General features: G+C 48.9%; 1 protein-coding gene across 6 annotated transcripts in view; it reads left to right on the plus strand.

Moving 5' to 3' along the window:
• The window catches only part of LOC119456614 (cytotoxic granule associated RNA binding protein TIA1-like), a 139352-nt gene that overhangs the window by 22903 nt on the left and 96478 nt on the right, over positions 1–19971 (plus strand). For 4 of the 6 annotated variants that reach the window (XM_049664905.1, XM_049664908.1, XM_049664918.1 and 1 more), the window contains exon 1: positions 8504–8653. The exons of the other annotated variants lie outside the window; for them this stretch is intronic. In XM_049664905.1, coding sequence (XP_049520862.1) covers positions 8519–8653 — 135 coding nt within the window. In that variant the 5' untranslated portion in view covers positions 8504–8518. Of the gene's footprint in view, positions 1–8503; positions 8654–19971 lie in introns of those variants that run through there. 6 annotated transcript variants of the gene reach the window in all.

The raw sequence follows: 19971 nt of genomic DNA on the forward strand, positions 1-19971 counted from the left end.
TGCAGCAAACTACTGCACACGTCTTCAATCCACATGATTCAATCTAGCATGATTGGATCACAGTGCGTTAGCGAAAACTCAGTTGCATTTCAGACAGCTGATCGTACAGAAGCAAGATAGAAGCGGCAATGGTTTCGTATTCGTGCGCGGTCGCTGAGGAGACGTATGGCGCGCCGCTGTAAGCGCCATCTCGTTTCTCTGAAACAAACTGCTCAGCGAAAAGGGTCCACGGCGCCGTGTCACGAAAATGCGGTGGCGCTGTCGTCGGAATATAGTTTCGCTTGGTAGGCACTCCGCCGCCAAGCCGCCGCCCGTGTCGCGCCTACCACTAGCAGCCGCTGGGTTTCGCGGGTGGTTGTGCGGTTCCATCTGTGAGGTCTTTATTCTATGATTTTACAATTAAGAAACGCAGTATGTGGACGAGCTGAGTTGCGTCGAAATACGCAAGAAGCTAAAGTTTTCATAGGTTTCCTGTGGATGGAAACCGTCGCAAGCCATGGGCCGCCGCGGTAAAAAGCGAAAGTGTGATTCTGATACCAGATCATCCATTATGCCCAAAACATATCGTAACCGTTAAGCTCCTCTTTTATTTTGAGTGGCGTGCATTAGCCAACCTATATACGATCTTAGGATCGTTATTAGCGTGTCATTACAATTTCTTGCGGCACCGTGGGAAAGCTAGATTAGGATTAGCCTTGAATGTAGGTCGAGCGTGCAGATGCCCCACAAAGCACGTAACATTCAAATTAATTTTCATCTCAAAGAATTGACCCACCTGCAGTGTAGATATCCTATCGCACGTTCACATACGTAGGCAGCATGGTCACAGCTGCGTTTATTGCAGTGTGGATGTCATAAACTCGCCTAAACGTGTCAATTAAATTTCGAGCGCGAAATAAAATGTACAGTGTTAGTACAGAGTTGGAGCCATCGGACGGCCGCATACAGCAGCTCAGATTGCGCGGGCCTACACAGGCGGCGTCGTGGTAGGGCCGGTACCTCGCCTGGTCCCATCACCGAGGCGATCGCTAATTTCCTATTTTGTTGTGATAGCAATTATATGGACACTTCAACCGGATTTCTGTCGTCGCCGTATAGATAAAATCTTCACCGCCCGCTGTATGCCCGAGCGGAGCGTGCGGGGACGCGCGCTATCACGGAGAGCGAACGCACTCAATCTCCCACGCGCAAGCAAGGAAGCGGGAAGACAGCGCCGGAGGGAGCGGGAGGGCGCACTTCTACTCTGCCAACAACCGCGCTCGTCGCTCGCCCGCACGCACCGTCTCTTATCTCCACACGGCTCTGACCTTTGTATGCGCTGTGCATTCGCCGCTCAGTTTCCGTTGAAGCGATAGACCGCACGTACCTTCGCCCGCTGCGGCGTATGCGCTTGCTGCCAGCGTTTTCACAGTCGTCTGCAGTCATTCAGTGTGATCTATTCATGCTTGTTTGTGCGCGCTCACAACACGCTTGTTCATTCATTTAGTAATAGTCGGGCCACATTTTCCAACGCACGCTACACATGCAATGCTGCCCGGATCGGCAGTGCAGCGCTACAGGTGTGTCCCTTCGCACGCGCTGCCCACGGGAAGCGCTTCTCATCAACACCACCGTTTCACATGCGCCTTCTCGTGGTCATCGAGCCTCTCTTCATGTCGGTCTACTTACGCCGCAACACACCTGCTTACTTAATCAGCTCATGTTTACTACAATTCATATTGCTACCAAAGCCGCTCACCTTACTTCGTATGACATTGCTGTGTTGCTATCGCATTCATTGCTTCGCCGTTAGAGGCGAAACTGTGACATTTTTTATGATTTAATAAACGTCTTCCTCTCTCTCTCTCTCTGTCACCGCTCACGGCGACGTAGAAATCGGCTACAGCTTGTTCTTAACATGAAATAGTTCTTAATAGAAAAAATATATCGAATTGGCGCGTGTTTCGTGAAGGATCGCCCAGTACTGAACCACTGGCACGATCGGGCGCAACGATCCGACGGCATTTCGTCTCGCAGACGGAAACCAAGCACCAGCGGTCTCAGTGAGATGGCTCGGCTCGCTTGCAAGTACTACGTTTCGTTTGCTATTCGCACCAACGACACCGAGGAAACCAATTCATTTAAGCCCACGTTAATAGTGTTGTCAAAAATAAGCGCACTATAAATGAGCAGCAGGCCAGGTCGCAAGCGCTGTCGGCCGTCACTGCGGCGGTCCGCGAGCTAGGCCTAGCGTCTCGTTCGGCCGTATCCCGATGGGGGCGAAATGCAAGAACATGCACTGGGTGACTGTGTGCTTCATAATTAAATCGTGATTTTAGCTCCCCGCCCCATTAAAAAAAAATGCGCCATCCGCGCGTGCAAGCGGTGGCGGCGCACGTGGGCCCTACGCGACGTCGCTATAGGGCCTAAAATGTATCGACGGTGCCTACCGCTGTTTACAAACAAGGTGTAGGTCTATAATGTAAGACTATTCCATCAGCTTTATGCCCCTATGGGCGAGGCCTGAACAATTTTGACCTATCTCGAGGAGCTAATGGCGGACTTGAAATTAAAAAAAAAAACAGTCGGTTTCGCCCGAAAGGCGAAGCATCGATTGCGACAGCAAATTAGTAGACAGTTATACGAAGTAAGGATACTAGTTTTATTGGCCGTATAAGCATGTAAACATTCGCCTATTAACTAAATTAACAAGCATGGTGTCCCGCGCGCACAAGCAAAGATAAACACATCTCACTCGATGACCGCGGAAACTCGCTGTCAGAACGCTGGAGTGAGAAAGCGCGGTGGCAGCTGTGAGCGAATTGACCTTCGTCTCACCTCTCGCTTCAACGCGAGAAAACAGCGCCCACGAAGCTATCAGCACTCTGCGAAATTTTACCCCATCGCAGAAGGGCTCCGCGGGGCCGCGCGATAGGCAGAAGCCGCCGGAGTAGAACGCCTCTCCCTCCCCCCGAAAGCGCGGCGGAAGACGGCGCGCTTCCTCCCCGCTTTGCTCCTTTGCGTGCGCGAAATTGAGCCGCCATCGTCGGCTCACCCTCGCACGCTTTCACTCGCACATGCCGCATACGGCACGCGGCGACGATGTTGTCGTCCCTGGACTTTATACGGAACGTCACGTCGACGGCAGAACTGCGCCTGGAGTGTCTATCGCTATAAAACAGATTGGAATAGTTTTTCGTTATACCAGAAAGTTAAGCATTAGGTGCTTTGGAATCGCTCTGGTCTATTATGTAGAAATGGCTTTCAATAAACCGCAATCGTTGATAACTCAAGCTTCTCGGTATGGTCTGGACTGTTGGTGAAACGCGTTTCCAGGCACTTCACCCACACCGTCGAGACATTAAAGTAAAATATATATTAAAAAACGTATTGTGCTACTTTTCGAAATTTCGGACTCACTATTGCAGAATGCATTTTCTTTCTTTTTTTGTGATTGCTACCACTAATTAAAAATCCATAGGCACTATATCAAATTCAGCTTCAGCGTTCGTGTTGGTTTATTGTGTTTGGTCGTAGTTTCAAAGTGCGCTGCCATATTCCATTATTCCACCAAAATTCAGATTGGCCTGCTCCAAATTGCTCCAAAATGCATTTTTGTCTGCTCCAAAACGCAATTTTACTTGCTCTAAAAATTGCTCCAAAATGACTTTATGCAGTCTCAATCCTAGGCATGTGTACCAGTACTGCGTAGGGTAGAGTCTTTGCACGATTATTCCGGGTACATATGTATTTGTCTGTAGGTGGCGGAGGATTACTCCTTCCTCTTTGCTCAGGTTCTTGGGTGGTGAAGGGTGCGTTCTGCTGAGTGTTGCAGAAACTCCGAGTACTTTAGGGCGATGTCATCAACGTTGGTGGCCGGCCTGGCGTGCGATGTTGGAAATAAATTGTATGTGTACACATAAAGAATAAATGTTAATGCATGTATTGAAGGCGCCGGAGGTGGGGGGTGTTTCCTTGTGCACATTGTAATAAAATTAACTTTAGCCAATATGGTACGAAGGCACCGCTGCTTCTTAAGCCAACATTGGCTATGTCACCACCCAAAGAGGCTCCCTCGAGAGAGAACACGGGCAACGCCGCGGTGGCGAACGCCAGAAAAGAGCGCACGGAACGCATTAACTCCTGACACCCATCATGCCCGTCACGTCTGTTTTCACGGGACGTGCATGTGCAACCTGATTCGCATATTTTCAGTTCACACGCGGGAATCGAGAATCCAGCGCGAACGGAGCTTGGTGAGCTTCGACAAACAGAACTGGCACCGCTCCTTTCACGTGAGACGCGAGAAACTTCCGGACGCAACGAACCGGGGGTTGTAATGCAATGCAAGGTTGCTTTGGAGGCTTCGGTCGCGAGAGCGTATAATTACTTGTTTAGGCCACTAAATTGTTCGAAAATGATTAATCAGATTACTGGCAAATAAATGAACCATTCAGTTTGACATAATTTGGCGTCCGAAACTTCTTTTCACGATGAATCAGTTGTGCTTGGTGATCCCTACAGGTCAGGGCTTCTTGCACGAGAATTAGCCGTGCGGAGGGGTGTTGCCCACTTGGCCCTTTTTTCGTTTAAGGCGTGGCGTGTGCGCTTCAAATTTCACCTGAGCTAGCCCATCGCATTTATTGGCATGGGAAGGTCTGACTGTTCGTTATCGTGCGTATTCACGCCGCTGCATCCAATGTCCCGCCGTGACCGTGAAAGCGGGGCGCTACGCAAAGAAATGTCGCGCTGTGTTCACTCTCCGTAACACAGGCTCTTAGCGCGCTTTAGGCTACGCAATTGGTGTGTTTTTAAAAGCCTTTTAAATGATGTCGTGAAACGCGGTGTTTTGTCTGATAACTTTTAGATATGAAAACAAGGTGTTCGTAAATTCTGTAAATAGCTTTCGCATATATCGCTATACTGGGACTGTGTTGGGAATACTACTTTTCATCCATGAAGCTTAATTCTTTGACCCGCTCATGTACATTGAGCGTACAGCTTTAGGCAAACAAAATAGCTTTAGAATGGCCCTGTCATTCGTTCCCATCCTATTCCCTCACCTTCTTAAGAAACGTACGGTATGGCCGTCATTACCAGCCTAATTACGAGGGCGAAACAGAAAGTATTTGCGCCCCCCCCCCCTTTTTTTTAAAAAAAGCCAAAATACAGCTGCAAATGCGAAGTCAACATATCCATTCCCAGCGGCGGACCATTCTTGGACCGGACCGGCCTTATCTGCCGGTAGCTCCGCGGCACGGTGCTGCTGTCAGTTGTCAAATATGGCGCTTGTCTCACACGCCCACGGCGTACGAGCAGCGAAGTGCGATTCGTTTTCTTTGGAGCAAGGGACGAATGCCCATCCAAATTCACAGGGAAAAGCAGCCCAAGTATGATGGGTAAAGGTGTTTCGCTTTGAGAAGTGTGAGGTGGTGGTGTTGCGAGTTCGTATAAGGCCGTGTGCCAAGACAGCAGTCCGACGGTGTTTTCACAGTCAGCCGGACGAATTCTACCACAGGGGCATCTCAAATTTAGTGCTGCGATCGCATTTACTGCTGCGGTCTCAACCGGTTTGGGGACTATGTGGAAAAATAGTGCAAGGTACGTAGAATAGTTCGTATATTTGTGATTGCCTGCATGTGCCGTATTTTGACTAATAAACAATAGGGGCAAGGACCTTCTGATTCGCCCTCGTATGTGCATCCTAAGAAAGCCTCTCCTAAAGACACACCGAGGCGAGCTCGGTGAAGAAAAATAATTGCTTGCGTAGCGGTAAAAACTTCTGGACCTTAAAGGAATTTGAACAATTCCGCCAAGCAGTGACAGATTGCGGCGTCGCTTCCACTTCGGCTGTGACGTCATAATTTTTTTCTTTTTTCCCAGAAGTCCCGACACGCGGATGGCGATGGTTGCAACACGCTGCCTTTTGTATACATTGGGGGGCTTCTATGGAAGGTCCAGTTCACATTTAGTACCTAGTATCCCATATAGCATTTCACCCTCGCCTGGGGCGAACACTGCATTGCTTGTGCACTGGCTTGAGTGACGAAAAGCGGTGGTTTAATTCAAGTCGGCGGGGTCATCGCAATGGCGCCCGTGAAATATAGACAGAAGATCGACTGTATTGTAGTTAAGCCTAACCGATACCGGTTGTGTCTGGAAGCGCGGTAAAAGAGTTTTAGAATAGGGGCCCCAAAGAAATAGCGTCGAAGCCACTGCGCATGCGCGAGACGCAAACTCTGGGTTTTGCGTCGGGCACGCTATTTCACCGATTTAGCGGGAGTCCCAAAGCTTTGCGTCAACAAACATGGCGGCGCCCATCGAAGCGACGGCTCTAACCTATAGCACCAAACTGGGCTCGATTCGGGGTAACGAGTGAAGTTCGTAAGCTAGGAGAAGTGACTGTGGTTATCGCTTTTCTTTAACTAACGTGTGTTCATTGGACGCCGCTGATTTCGATTGTCGATTTCATGGCTCGTAGGCCTAACACAGATTAAATTGGCTGCTGAAGGTACGTAAAGTTGGTTACTCAAAACTAAGCAGAAACAAGTTGCTTGCTGCTAACAGAAGAATTTCTAAGTTGTAATTAAACACGAAAGTCTAAATTACTCTTGTTATCATAATGTGGTATATTTTATTTTGATATTTATAACAGCTTTTATTTGACGCCGCAATGGCGCTGCAAGCGCAAGACGCTGTCCGCAAACGCAAAGCCCTATTGTACAACTCTTCACTTCTGCATGCCCCAACGCTAACACCCGCGAAGCTCTTTGGGGCCCCAAACTTTAGGGGCCCCTATTCTAAAAAAAGCTCTGATCAAGTTCTGTGCAGTATTAGTACCGAGAGACTACTTATCACGCGCTCATCAGGTCATCTTTCGGAATACGCTGCAAGCAAAATCTCTCATTTGGTTACGGGTGTGCAGATTGTAATTTTGAGACCGAATCGAATAGTGCCAAAAGCGAATCGAACACAGAACTGCGATTTTCACAATGAATATCAAGCAATGTTTACATCCCAGTATTTGCTACAGTAGCAAGTTTCTGTCATTATGCAGGCGATTATGAAGTACGCGTTATCAAAAGCTCGAATGAAGCGTTATAAACGAATAACCTTCTAGAATAAAACGAATATGCGCGTTCAATTCACCCATGGCACAGCAAAGGAAGCGCTCCTAGTCTAGTTAAAGTTCGTGGTGCCACTGTACTATTAAATGAATTTGCAATCTATCGTATTCAGATTTGAACATCAGTAAACAAACTATTCCCGATGTAATGCTGGAAAAGCGGCTGCTTGAGCGACGGACTACTCAACTTCCGGTCCTTATATCCACTGTGGTGAAGTTGTTTCTTCAGTTTCGTGTTCGATCGTGCAAAGGTACTTCCAAAGTACATATACTAAAATTGGAAAAGATACCCGCCTGGGTGGCTCAGTCAGCTAAGGCGTTGCGCTGCTGAGCACGAGATCGCGGGATCGAATCCCGGCCGCGGCGGCCGCATTTCGATGGAGGCGAAATGCAAAAACGCCCGTGTGCTTGCGTTGTAGTGCACGTTAAAGAACCCCAGGTGGTCAAAATTAATCCGGAGCCCTCTACTACGGCGTGCCTCATAATCAGAACTGGTTTTGGCACGTAAAACCCCAGAAAGATCGTGCAAAGATGACAATGTCAACTATTCGAAAAACAGTCACGTTTTCGAGTACTGAATATTTGGTTCCAGGACCGGATTGAATAGGGCAATGTTCGATTCGTCATTCGTAAGTTTCGCACGCACCTACGTTTGGTTAAGTTTCGCACGCACCTACGTTTGGTTAACCGGACTTGTCAATAAGCGTTCACTAGCGTAAAATTACTTTCCGTCAGATTTGGCAGCGTATACTTTTTGCAGAACGATATTGAATAATCGGTAATTCACAAGGCAAAGGAAGGAAGGAAGGCGAGTCAATTTTGAAAAAAGAAAATAAAAAATTAACGCGAGTAGCATACTCGAAGTTTTCTTTCCAGCTATGCAACCTGTCCCGAAAATATAGGCCGATCCCGGGAGTCTACTAATGTGGGTGGATATGTGCCGCTCTTTGACGCCAACTCTGGGCGTCGCCAGAATGCTCAGCGTGCCCAGAGGGAATATGCGCGAGAGAGGGCTGCAGGGCACGCGTTTCGGCTAATCGCACATTTGGATATTCATCGTAGATGAGTATTGCGTCGGTCATTCGACCAATGCCTGAGCAAAGTGCAGAATGAATGCGCGATCTGCCTGCGAAACACAAAGCCGATTCATAAGTAGCGGCTCATTCCTTCGGCGCATCAGATACCCCCTCTGCGACGGTAATATTTGCCTTAATACCGGTTATACGCGGGATGAATCGCTCTGGCAGTAGCGACGCAGTGCGTCCGCTACTGGACGCTGCTGCACGTGCCGGTCGATGTGCGGCGCCCGCCCCCGCCGCGCTCATTGGCGGGCGTCCGGCCGCCGGAGCGCGCGCGCGTCGGGCCCGCACTGGCGTCCCCCCCCTCGCGGCGCGCGCTGTGCCAGTCCGCGCCATGTTCGTGAACGTAAGCGGCTGTGCCGTGCCACTGGGCTTGGCCACGTCGGCGGCGCTTCGCTCGGCCTGCGGCATCGGCAGCTGCGCGCTGCCGCCGCCGGCCTCGCCTCCGGACATCGTGCCTCTGCTCCAGGTATGACGAGCAGCACCCACGTGCTCCCCCCGCGCCTTGAGCGGACCTCGAGCGATCCTGTGCGGATCATTCGAGCTCCGCTACGAGCCGAACACGCGCTCCCAGAGGTGTCAACATTCTCAGTGCTCGCGCAGGGCACTTCACGCGACCAAGTAGGCGCGCTTTTGTGTGTTCTATTTGCAGTGCGTCTTCCAGGCTGCGAAGGTCCGCAAGATCGTCGTTCCTACTTGGCGCTACCACATAAACGCCGGTCATTTCGCGCATACCGCTAACGCTGTATGCTCGAGGCACGGTTGTTGGACCCTCTGCGTATCAACAACAAACAATGCGCGTAGTGTTGTATTATTCAAATAGTCGCTATGTTGACGGAATGTGCCTTCTGCCGATCGCAGGGCCGGAAAACAGACTTTTCCTTTCTGGGCGCAGCAAGGCGGGTCATTAGCACGTTATTTCTGTGCCTGTCGTGCTAGGCGTAATGGAACAAAACGACGTCGCTCTGCACGCCAGTCAGTTGTGAGGTCGCGTGCTCGATTCCCTGCTGCGGCCGCATTCCGATCTCTCCTTTGCAGTTTAGCGACGTTAAACCTCATCAATCACGTTATCGCCCCCGGCGTCCATGGGGTCTAGCCACCGGCTCAGTGATGAGTCATGTCTGACCGGGTTAGAAATTGTTGTACGTCGATAGTCCCGGAAAACTCTTTTCCCGCAAGTTCTGTCCAAGACTTGGCCATCATGTGGACTTATTCGTAAATTGTGTACAGCGCTCTTTGAACAGCTCAACTTGGACTGACTGAGGCAGACTTTCGGCTCCCGTCGGCCACGCGAAGAGGCATTTCAATTCCATTCGCACGTGTTCGCACTCAAGGAAATAGTGAAGCATGCGGAGTGAACGTGTCGAGTAACGAGGACCGGAAGCTGTAGTTATCCCGCTTTCCTTGGTGCATCCAATAAACACACGCTTTTATTACCGCCAAGTTTTTGATTAGCGAGTTCTGCTGTCGCACATGCTGAGCAACCGTAGGCCGAGGAAGGGTCTGGGCATACTGCTGGCACTTTGTTGTGCGGTTGAAGACAGGCTTTAATAACGTGTCTTTAAAAGGATCATCTGCTGCCGTGAGGTAAACTTTGAAGAAACGTTCGCATGCAGCACGAGTGTAAGCGTCGAGTGCGTAGTTGGCAAATTCGTCGGAAAAAACCGCTCGATGATGCAGTGAAAGCTGTGCGTGTAATTGCCGTGCAGATCAAGGACACTGGGTGGAGGAACGACCCAACCTCTAAATGTCCTGCTGTCAATGCACTGTCATTGGTGTGACGCCGCAGCAATGTGCACTTTACAGCTGAAACAGGGCAAAATTTTGACAATTTCTTCTTGTACACCCCTTTATCATGAAATTCACATTACGCTAGGCAAACAAACGTTCACATATTTTAGAAAAACTGTAGTAGTAGGGCGAAATTTTAGAAATTAAAATTGACGAGGGTTGGAGTTTATGGGTGAAGTGTTTGTCTAGGAATGAATGCCATCTTTGATTGACAAGTGGACTTGTTTTTCATATGTTACAGCTATGATCACTTGTTGCTGACTTTCTCGGCCGCTTGCGCAATAAATTGTCTTGCCCTGTGAGGAGTGGCCAATGCCGTCGCTGTCCTATAGAGATTTGCATGTGATGCCAAGGACGCAGCGCGTCACTGTGCCAGTACCCAAACATGGCGGCCACGATGACTTCATATCACGTCGTTGTGCTATTTGACGTTGACCGGTATATCGCCGTCATGGATTTGTCGCTCGGTACAAGATGCCCCTGTCCTGATGTCACGTTTCTTGTTTACGCAGCTTCTCGACGCTGTAAAGGCTCATTCGCACTATGCCGACACGACGCCGATTTTGGTGTGCCAACTGTTGGCGACAACAATTTACGGGACGGAAAACGCTGTCGCCAACAGTCGGCAGACCAAATCGGTGTCGTGTCGGCCTAGTGGGAATGAGCCTTCAGATGACGTCAGTGCAAACCATCTCCTCACAGCGCATTTTGCCTAGTGTGGTGCCTGATCTGCTTATCGCAAGGCAGGCACATCACTGGTGTAATTCGCGCAGCCAAAGCCTGCGTCGCATACCAGTCGAAATGCGCCGCTGGTTCACATGTCGCACGTTTAAGAGCACTGTGATATCGCGTCGTTACTTTTGGAGGAATTTAGAAGCTGCTGAATCGGATGTTTCTTAGAATGCTCTAAAACTTTCTCATTAAAGTTTTGCCCTAGATTTATTGTTTTCGAAGTTGTTTAAATACTCTTGACCAATTACGCAATTAAGCAGAATAGGTTGAGTTGCTCTATACAATAGCCCGCAAAATTCATTTAGTCACGTCTGTATCGTTTGGGAAAAAGGCCTTACGGCAAGCAATATGTTGCTGGGCCTTGCCAGAACGACCTCAGTGCGGTGAAAGTTGCGCTTCATGTCGGCCAATAACGGTAACAGACTTCGATGGTGATTTAAATGCGTTAGCGTCACGTCGCACCTCATTAAGGTCCCCAATTTTAACCGGCGCATTCACCACACACAGGAGATGCCTCGTCGAGGAGCGAACTGACGGTGTGTCACATACCACGTGGCCGGCTTACATAAGGGCCTTTCGCAATAAACGACTAGCGCGAGGTACTGACGGCCAAGAACGTCTCTGCCGCCCAAAACAAAGCGTGTTCACTGCATGTTCCTTTTCAAATGACTGAGCTGTTGCAGCATTGGCAGCTTTCAGTGCGAGGCCGATGTCTAAATATGTTTCCCTGCAAATCCTTATTCGAAACGTCAGAGAGAGATGTCCGGGATTCTCAACTTTCGAGTGCGTTTTCCATTATTTGTTCAGCGGTGTCTGTCTCTTATTATGCAGCGTAACGATGATCGAAACGCCGTGCGATTTTTCGCTTCTCGACGCCTACTCACACGTCCGATCGCGAGTACTCCCTCAAGCTTTCAAAACACTGGAACTGAGCAAGCGCTCCAGTATTTCTTGCAACCTAGGCAACTGGTGCACTGTGAGGCCATTGGATTCCCCATTTGGCTTTAAGCACCAAACTAATTTGGTGCCATGCTTGACGGAGTATGGCACGCATTTTAAACAACTTCGCCGCCCTGAGTACGCACCTCCTTGATCGATTTAACTTGAGACAAGCAACGCATCGTCTTTAGATCGCGCTGACTTTTTTCAGCGACTTTGCTGTTTACGATTTCGCCTGCTTCGTGAGCTATACTGAATAAACTTGGTGAATGCAAACAGTGAACATCCCTCATATTCCACCGTAAATGATTTGTCCAGCTCCCACCTCTTTCATAACCGACCTGCAGTAAGAAAGCCCTTCTCGTTGCGTGTGAGAAGTCTGGCTGAGGAAATGGATGTCCCACTCTTTGAACATCGTCTAATGACACCCACTATACAGGTCTCACCGTGGCAGTGGCAGATTGTCGACTGTGATTTGTCATTTTTACATGTTACGAAGCACGCCCCGGTTGCACACATTCGAATGCATTTCCTCGAACTGCAGCATAAATACTCCTGTCCGGAATTCTACACCGATGCATCAAAGTCTCATGCTGGCGTCTCTTATGCAGCGGTTGGTCCATCATTTTCAGATGCCGACGCCCTGCACCCCCTAACGAGCATTTTCACAGCAGAGGCTTATGCAATACTGTCGGCTCTTAAACATATCAAAGAATCGAAAATACCAAAAGCAATCATCTATACAGACTCGCTGAGCGTAGTAAAAGCCTTAAAATCTCTTAAGAGGCACAAAAATCCTGTAATAGTATCGCTTTATTCATTAATATGTAGTATTTATGCGTCTGGGCAGCATGTTGTGGTGTGCTGGGTGCCAGGACACCGAGACATCGAGGGAAATGTACTGGCAGACCAGCTTGCCACATCCATCGAGGCAAAAGCTGGCAACACATCTATGCCCGTCACTGTTCATGATATGAAGCCATATCTACGCAAGAGACTTCGGGTCCATTGGCAGAGTTTGTGGGACGGCCAGACTCATAACAAGCTCCATTTAATTAAGCCCCATTTAGGAAACTGGCCATCAACCACGAAATCTAGAAGAAATGATGTCCTATTCTGTAGGCTCAGAATAGGACACACTTACAGCACGCATAATTACCTGCTGTCTGGAGGCGAACCACCAACCTGTACTAGATGCGGGGAAGCACTTACTGTACTTCACATCCTAGTACAGTGTCCATTAATAGAACCTGAAAGAAAAAAGCACTTTGTTCAAGCCTATAAAGAGAATATACCCCTTCACCCAGCTATGTTTTTACATAATGACCCGATATTTCCGCACGATTCAGTTTTAGCCTTTTTAAACGACCTCGACATTTTGCAAGTTTTTCGCCCGAGAGATTCGTAGTGGCATCCTCTTTCAGAGGACGCCGCTGCGACAGCATATTTGAAATGCACTCTCCTCCAGGCCCTTGCTTCTAAGGGTCCCTGTGAGGCAGTAGTGCCTTGTATCCCTTGCAACTTTTTTATACTATATTATGTTCATTGCGCCTCTATCACGTCATTGTCATGATCTTAGTATTTTGTCTTTTACGCACCTTTAGTGCGCAGGATTTTAGGCCCCTTTACAGCCACCCTACACCTATCCACTGTCACTGATCATACCATTGCTCACTCAGTACACCACGTCTTGGCGCTCTTTGGCCATAGCTGGCCCTTGCGCCACAAAACAACATATATCATCATCATGAATAAACTTGCTCAAAAGCAAGCACCCCACTAGTATACGGCGTCTTGCATTGACTCAATAAGGCGGCGCAAGTACTACAAAATTCCCTTTTGCATGCTTTGTTCTGAAATCTCGCGTCACCCCCCGTCCATGAAAACCTTAAAACTTTTTTTCACAATTTATTTTTCATAAAACATGATGCAACATTAATAAAATCGTAGAACGAGCGCAATTCTTTTACGAAAAAAAAGGGGGCGGGGCGGGGGGGGGGGGGGGTTTGGTTGCACATAGCGTTCCCGTTTGCAATCAGCGTTCGCGTTTGTATTGCCTGGCTCTGTTCTTGTCCTAAAAGCGCACCTTTCATGTCCCCCGTATCTGATCCCGAGCCAAGGGCAGCAATCGTGTTTGCAGAGAAATTAGAAAGTTTCAGATTAGGGTACGCAATCCGCACCAAAACGTTGGGGGGCGCAAACTCCATTGTGGGCCCTTCGCGCTCTTTTGTGCTCGTTTTCTTTTGTAGGGCCGGCGGTAGCCTCCCACAACGCTTGGCTGCGGTTAGCGTCCCCTAGCCTATAACTCTTGCTGATTTTTAGCGAGCCAGCCATCATACAAGCTGTTGAAAAGTGTTGCGCAATTCTGGCCCTATTTGTGAACGAGGAGGATTCGTTGTGCATCCCGGCCGACAAGTGTTCGCGCCTTCGGATTTTGACCACTGCTTTTTCGACACGGATGTTAATTCTCCTCCGCAGTCTCGCATCGATAGCACTTGAGAAGGGACAGACTGTTCTGAAATCGTTTGGTCGGTGGTCTGCAATCACGACATCCATCGTACAGTTTATTTCTGGTTTTTTGTGCACCGGGCCGATGCCTACAATCTCAGCTACATCACGTACGTTCATTCGGCAATATTCCATCACGATGCGATCATTTCAGATGTGGCGACCTCAACTGGACGTCCTGGGCACGATACATTGATCCAACAGTAAGCTGTGTTGGGCGATGGTGCTGAGTTCCCCTCTGGCTTTATGAAAAGTGCCTAATCTTTACATGGAATTGATCAATCCTCTTGTCACGACACGTTCTCAAGCAGCTGCTAAGCAGACGCCGAGAGCGCTTTCATTGGCTCTCGTAGCTTTGCGAACCCGCGATCAAACAGGCTACGGATATAGCGCTCGTCTGCTTCACTGGCAGCAGCCTATCTGTGTCGAATCGGCACTGCCGATAGTGGCAGCAAGGTACATGTAAACTGGACCCACGTGTCTAGAAAATGGCGGCAGCCGTTGCCATGTGTACGGTAAAGAAAAAAAGTACAACGTTGATATTATGCTACTTGGCGTGAATGTTTCATTTTATAGGGTCTGGCATTTCGACCGCTGCGCGAGCATTTTTTTTTTCTTTTTTCTGAACTTGCAACTCGCCTCAGATGACGCGGCAGCAAGCTATTAAGCTACATGAGTGGCCTGCGTCTTAAGATGAACACAATTAGGCAGATGGCTATTGCCTCTGTACGTTTCCTGAGAACGTGAGGGAATAGGATGGTAATAAATGAGTGCCAGAAAGTTTTCAGAACTTGCTTTATTCGCATAGAATTATGCACCAAGTATACACGAACAAACAAAAGTTTTAATGAAGTAGTATGGCCAACGCACAGTCACAATATAGCAATGTATGCGAAACCTCACACAATCCGTGAAGCACTCGCAATGCTCGCAAACACGTCTAAGACAGCGCAGCACCATGCCATAAGTACCTGCTTATTTTGCCACCTGTAGCGCCCTGTGTTATGGAGAGTGAACGAACATAGGACGGGAGTTCCTTCGCGCAGCGCTACGCATTCATCGCTTATCTTGACACGAAGTACGCCCAGTTTCGTATGCGCTCTGCTTTCGACGTTTAGCCCGCGTTGAAGCGAGACAGCATTCGCTCACTGCTGCCGCCCCGCTTCCTAGACTGCAGCGTTTTGACAGCGAGTGTCCGCAGTTATCGAGCGAGATGTGTTCATGTTTACCTGTGCGCGCGGGACACCGCGCTTGTTAATTTAGCTAGTAAGCGAATGTTTCCAAGTTTATACGGCCGACATATCTAATGTTCTTCGTATAGCTGTCTACTAATTTGCTATCGCAATCGATGCTTCACCTTTCGGGCGAAACCGCTACTTTTTTGACAACACAGTTAACGTGGGCTTAAATATATTGGTTTTCTCTGTGTCGTCGGTGCGAATATGAAACCAAACGTACCATTTGCAAGCCAGCCGAGCCGCCTCGCTGGCACGGTCGGTGTTTGTTTTCCGTCGGATCGTTCCTCGCGATCGCGTCACTTGTTTACTATTGGCCGCTTCTTTTTCAGGCGCACATTCGACACAATTTTGTTACATTAAGTACTATTTCACGTGAAAAACAAATAAGCCGATTTCTATGTCGCCTTGAGCGGCGATTGAAGCGATCGCCTCGGCTGGATGATGGAACCGGCGAGGTACCGGCCCTACGGTGATGCCGGCCGTGTAGGCCCGCGCAATCTGCGCTGTTGGCCGTGGCCGTCCGATCGCTCCGGTCATCGTACAACGATATCCGAGGAATTGGTCGTTCGTGTGGCGTCCGATCCGAGGCTCCATTTCGCCAGAACTTGGTTGGAAATCGTTTGGGTGGTGGTTGGGACGACAAGCTTGACGCCAGATTATACCATCTCTCCTGCTCCTATGGGCAAAGCATCGCCGAATTGGCGCCTTTGTTCTCGCTTGCGCGAATGACTGACTCTGCACATTTCATCCACACTGCAATTAACGCAGCTGTGACCGCCTGTAACCGTGAACCTGCGTATGTGAGCGTGTGCCAGGCTCTGCTCTCTCGCTCGCTCGGCCTACATTCAAGGCTAATCCTAATCTAGCTTTCCCACAGTGCGTTAAGAAATTGGGGCTATTAACGATCCTATGCTCGCTCGTTGGCTGAAGCAAAACAACACTGAAGCTTAACTCTTACGAAATGTTTGGCGCATAAATCGATGAACTGGTATGAAAATCGAACTTCCGCCTTTCACTGCGGCGGCCCATTGCTTGCGATGGTTTTCAATGGAAACCCTATGAAAATTTCAGCCTATTGCGTCTCTCGTCGCAGCTCGTCGGCATACTGCGTTTGCTTCGTTGCCACCGCACCCGCGAAACCCAGCGGCTACTGAGGTAGGCTCGGCGGCGGAGTGCCTACCGTGCGAAAGTCACGCCCGACGACAGCGCCACCGCATCTTCGTGACGTTGCGCGGTGGTGTAGGTCTATATAGGAAGGTTCGAAGGCATAAAGCCCTGCCCACATTCAGCGTTTTTACCGGCGTCTCCTGCCGTAGCGTTTCTCGGCGTCGTTGCATCAACGGCGTCGGAGAGGTCACCCAGCCACATGAGACGCATGCAAACAGCGCCAGTTCAGCGTCGCACAATGTGACCAGACAGATTTAACCAGAAGCAGTGTGTAATGTCATTCAAGTGCCCAATTGCAAAACCAGTGCCTTCCAGTGTGAAACCAGCGCGTTTTTTGACACTGGATGGCACTGGGGACGCTGGCGCACGTTGGGAGTCACTGCGACACTGGTGAGATCGCTGGATAATAGCTGGGTTACACTGGAAGAGACGATGGTTTCACTGCTATGACGCTGGGGCGCACTGGTGTGCGCTGTACACGCGCTGGTTGTCGCTGGAGTTCGCTGGAAACTGCGCTGATTTCGTTTGTGCCGCACTGCCGGAGTATAGGGGGTATGCACTGAACTTTGATCCGCGAGGCGGCGACAGCATCGCCGGGCAGCCGCGCCATGTTTACGGTCGTCCGTGCGTCGCGGAAGTATTGGAGATCGCTGTCGTCCAAGCCGTCGTGGGGAGTTCGCACACAGCAGTGTTTTGTGCGCGGAGCCGTGAGTGCGTGCTATTACGTAGAAAGTACTTGAATTAGTGTGTCTGCGTGCACGGAGAGACGATACGTGCCGCGATTGTGCGCCAATGCAACAGCGGCATAATGGTGAACTGCGCGGTGTCGCCGTCTTTTATGAGAAGCCACGGTGCGAGCGGCTTTTCATTGAATGACTGTGAATGACGAAGCTGCGAGTACAGACAGACAGCTTAAGCGTTGAGATCTAAAAATTTGAATTCAATTTGAAAATTGTGGCGGCTGTAGATCGAGTTGGAGCACTGACTACTTTTCAAAATAAAACAAGGTTAACGCTAATTGTACGACGTCGATGAATGGCATTTACGGGACTACGTAAAATGCTGACGGTCATGAAAAAGGAAACTTGTTACAAATACAATATACTTGTTTCTTTCGAAAGCTCTAACCAGCTCTAAAACACATGCACGGCACGCAGCGGTTGTGGAGGTCTAAAAAAACATTTGAAAACAACCGCTGGCAACTGCTGCATCTAATCCCTCTCCGACCGCGACATCCCATTACCGTGTTTATGGGAAGCACACACTCGCACGGCTATTTCACACACACAAAAAAAAAAAAACGCGAACAAAAATAAACGACGGACGCTTGCTCACCTTTCCGACAACTTGACGAACGGCTGCTGCACCCAGCCGCTCGTCAAATAATTATGGCCTTCCATGGATTTGTATGATTTTAGTTGCTCGCGCGACACAAAACTTGCGTTCCGTGCACAAGATAGTCCTTGGTGTCAGTGAAATCCACATGAGGCAGCAGCCAGACATCTTTCAGCTCAAGTGGTTCGACGCCGCCGCACAAAGGCGCTTTTTCTTAGTAGCGTAATCGCTCAGGTTTATCTAAACTGCATGCGTATGCACTTGAGTGCATTATAGTCACCAAACACACCAATTGACTATAAATACTGAAGTGCAACCTTCCGCTGAATCGTCCGTTGCGCTACTGCCAGCGCCTAGGCCGTCTAAGGACGGCGACCGCCCACATGCTGGCAACCGCGGACGACGGTAACGCTCCTCGCGGATGCCGTTAAGTGCATACACCCTATAGGCGCTGTTGAATGATAATACAATTATTGAATGTTGTAATGTAATAATCATAGAGTTTCATATTACTATAACTTGAGGGCAATGTGGCGCTGCGATCGTTCAACTATCATGGGAATGATGGGAAGTACAGGCTACGGATTGGTATTCTGTTGACTGGCGAACTAGTCTACAGGTATCTTTTTGTCAGTTTTGGTTTCGCTAGTTTTGCTCCAAGCGCAGTTGCTACAATCCGTAGAACACAAACTTACTTGTGGTAGGAAAGGTTGCTGCTTCCTGGCTGTAGTCTGCTGTCGCAAAACGGGTAAGCGCAAAGCCACGACATAACAGTTGCTGGCGCGCACTTCAGAAGAAGCGGTACGTCAACATAAAATATAGTGAAGCATGCTCGTAAGAGGCCACAAGCGTCCAAGACAGCACTGCAGCAGATGTGTTTAAAAGTACTCGAAGACGTTCATCAATCGTGACAGCCGATGCAGCCTTTCGAAAGAGCGAGAGAGTTCGCAAGTGCGTCTGCGCAGACGCAAGTGCGTCTGCGAGAAAAGTTCTTTCCCCGCGTTCGCAGCGAGCAGGCGTCGTAGCAGACGACACTTGTAACATTTCTCTCAAAGGCGCAACACTTCTCTCATAATACAAAATTTTTATTCCCACAAATATTTGATGAATATTTTTTATATAAGCACATGCACGGTTGTTATTGCTGTTGTGAAAGTAAATAAATAATTATTCAATGGCGCTAAATCAGGCAGAACGATGCATACCCTGGTGGTAAACCATGCTTCAATCTCAAAGTCATACAAACTTTATTCAATGTATTATGCATTATATAAAACACAACATAAATAAAATTAATTTTTGCACGAAAATGTTTTAATACAGCTTCGTTTACTGCGCCGCATGCAAACGCCACCAGTTTCAAGACAGAAGTCAATCCGAAGCCTGTACTTCCCATCATTTCCATGTAGGTTTAGGCGACGTTCAGGAGAACTAGCGCCACTAGACACTAGCGCCACTTTTCCCTCTAGGTTTTTTATTTAGAAACTCTATGGTAATAATGTAATACAATTGTAATAACAATAATGTAATACAATTGTTGAATGCTTGATACAATTTCATGGGCATGACCTGCGCAAAAAAAAAAAAAAAACACTCCTGGGCCGGTATTTTGTAGCGATGCCTTTAAAGTAATAATGCCTTTTCGCGCTTATCGCGCTTTGTCAGTGGCCAGCGCGACGGTCCGCTCGCGTTATCAACGTTGATATCGTGAGCGGACCGTCGCTCTGACCACTGACAAAGGGCGATAAGCGCGAAAAGGCATTATTACTTTAAAGGCATCGCTACAAAATACCGGCCCTGTCCTAAGTAGCGCTAAAATTTGGGGTCGTAAATGTGTTTCGTGTCGGCGGTGTAGCTGCTTGGAATAAAGGTGCGTGAGCGGCCCATGCATATGCGACACTGAAGATCACTTTCACTTTGCGCATTTCCCTTTTCACTGTGCGGATATCTGTATCGTGAACGAAATTGCGCAAAAGCAGATAACGCCTCGTTTTCCAGCAGTTTGTACGCAAGCGATGACTGCTAGTTGTCGCAGTGTTGCGCAGTCGACACGAAACCCAGCAGTCGTTCAGACGCG

This window comes from Dermacentor silvarum, chromosome 1 (genome assembly GCF_013339745.2).
Source record: "Dermacentor silvarum isolate Dsil-2018 chromosome 1, BIME_Dsil_1.4, whole genome shotgun sequence".
Classification (NCBI taxonomy): domain Eukaryota; kingdom Metazoa; phylum Arthropoda; class Arachnida; order Ixodida; family Ixodidae; genus Dermacentor; species Dermacentor silvarum.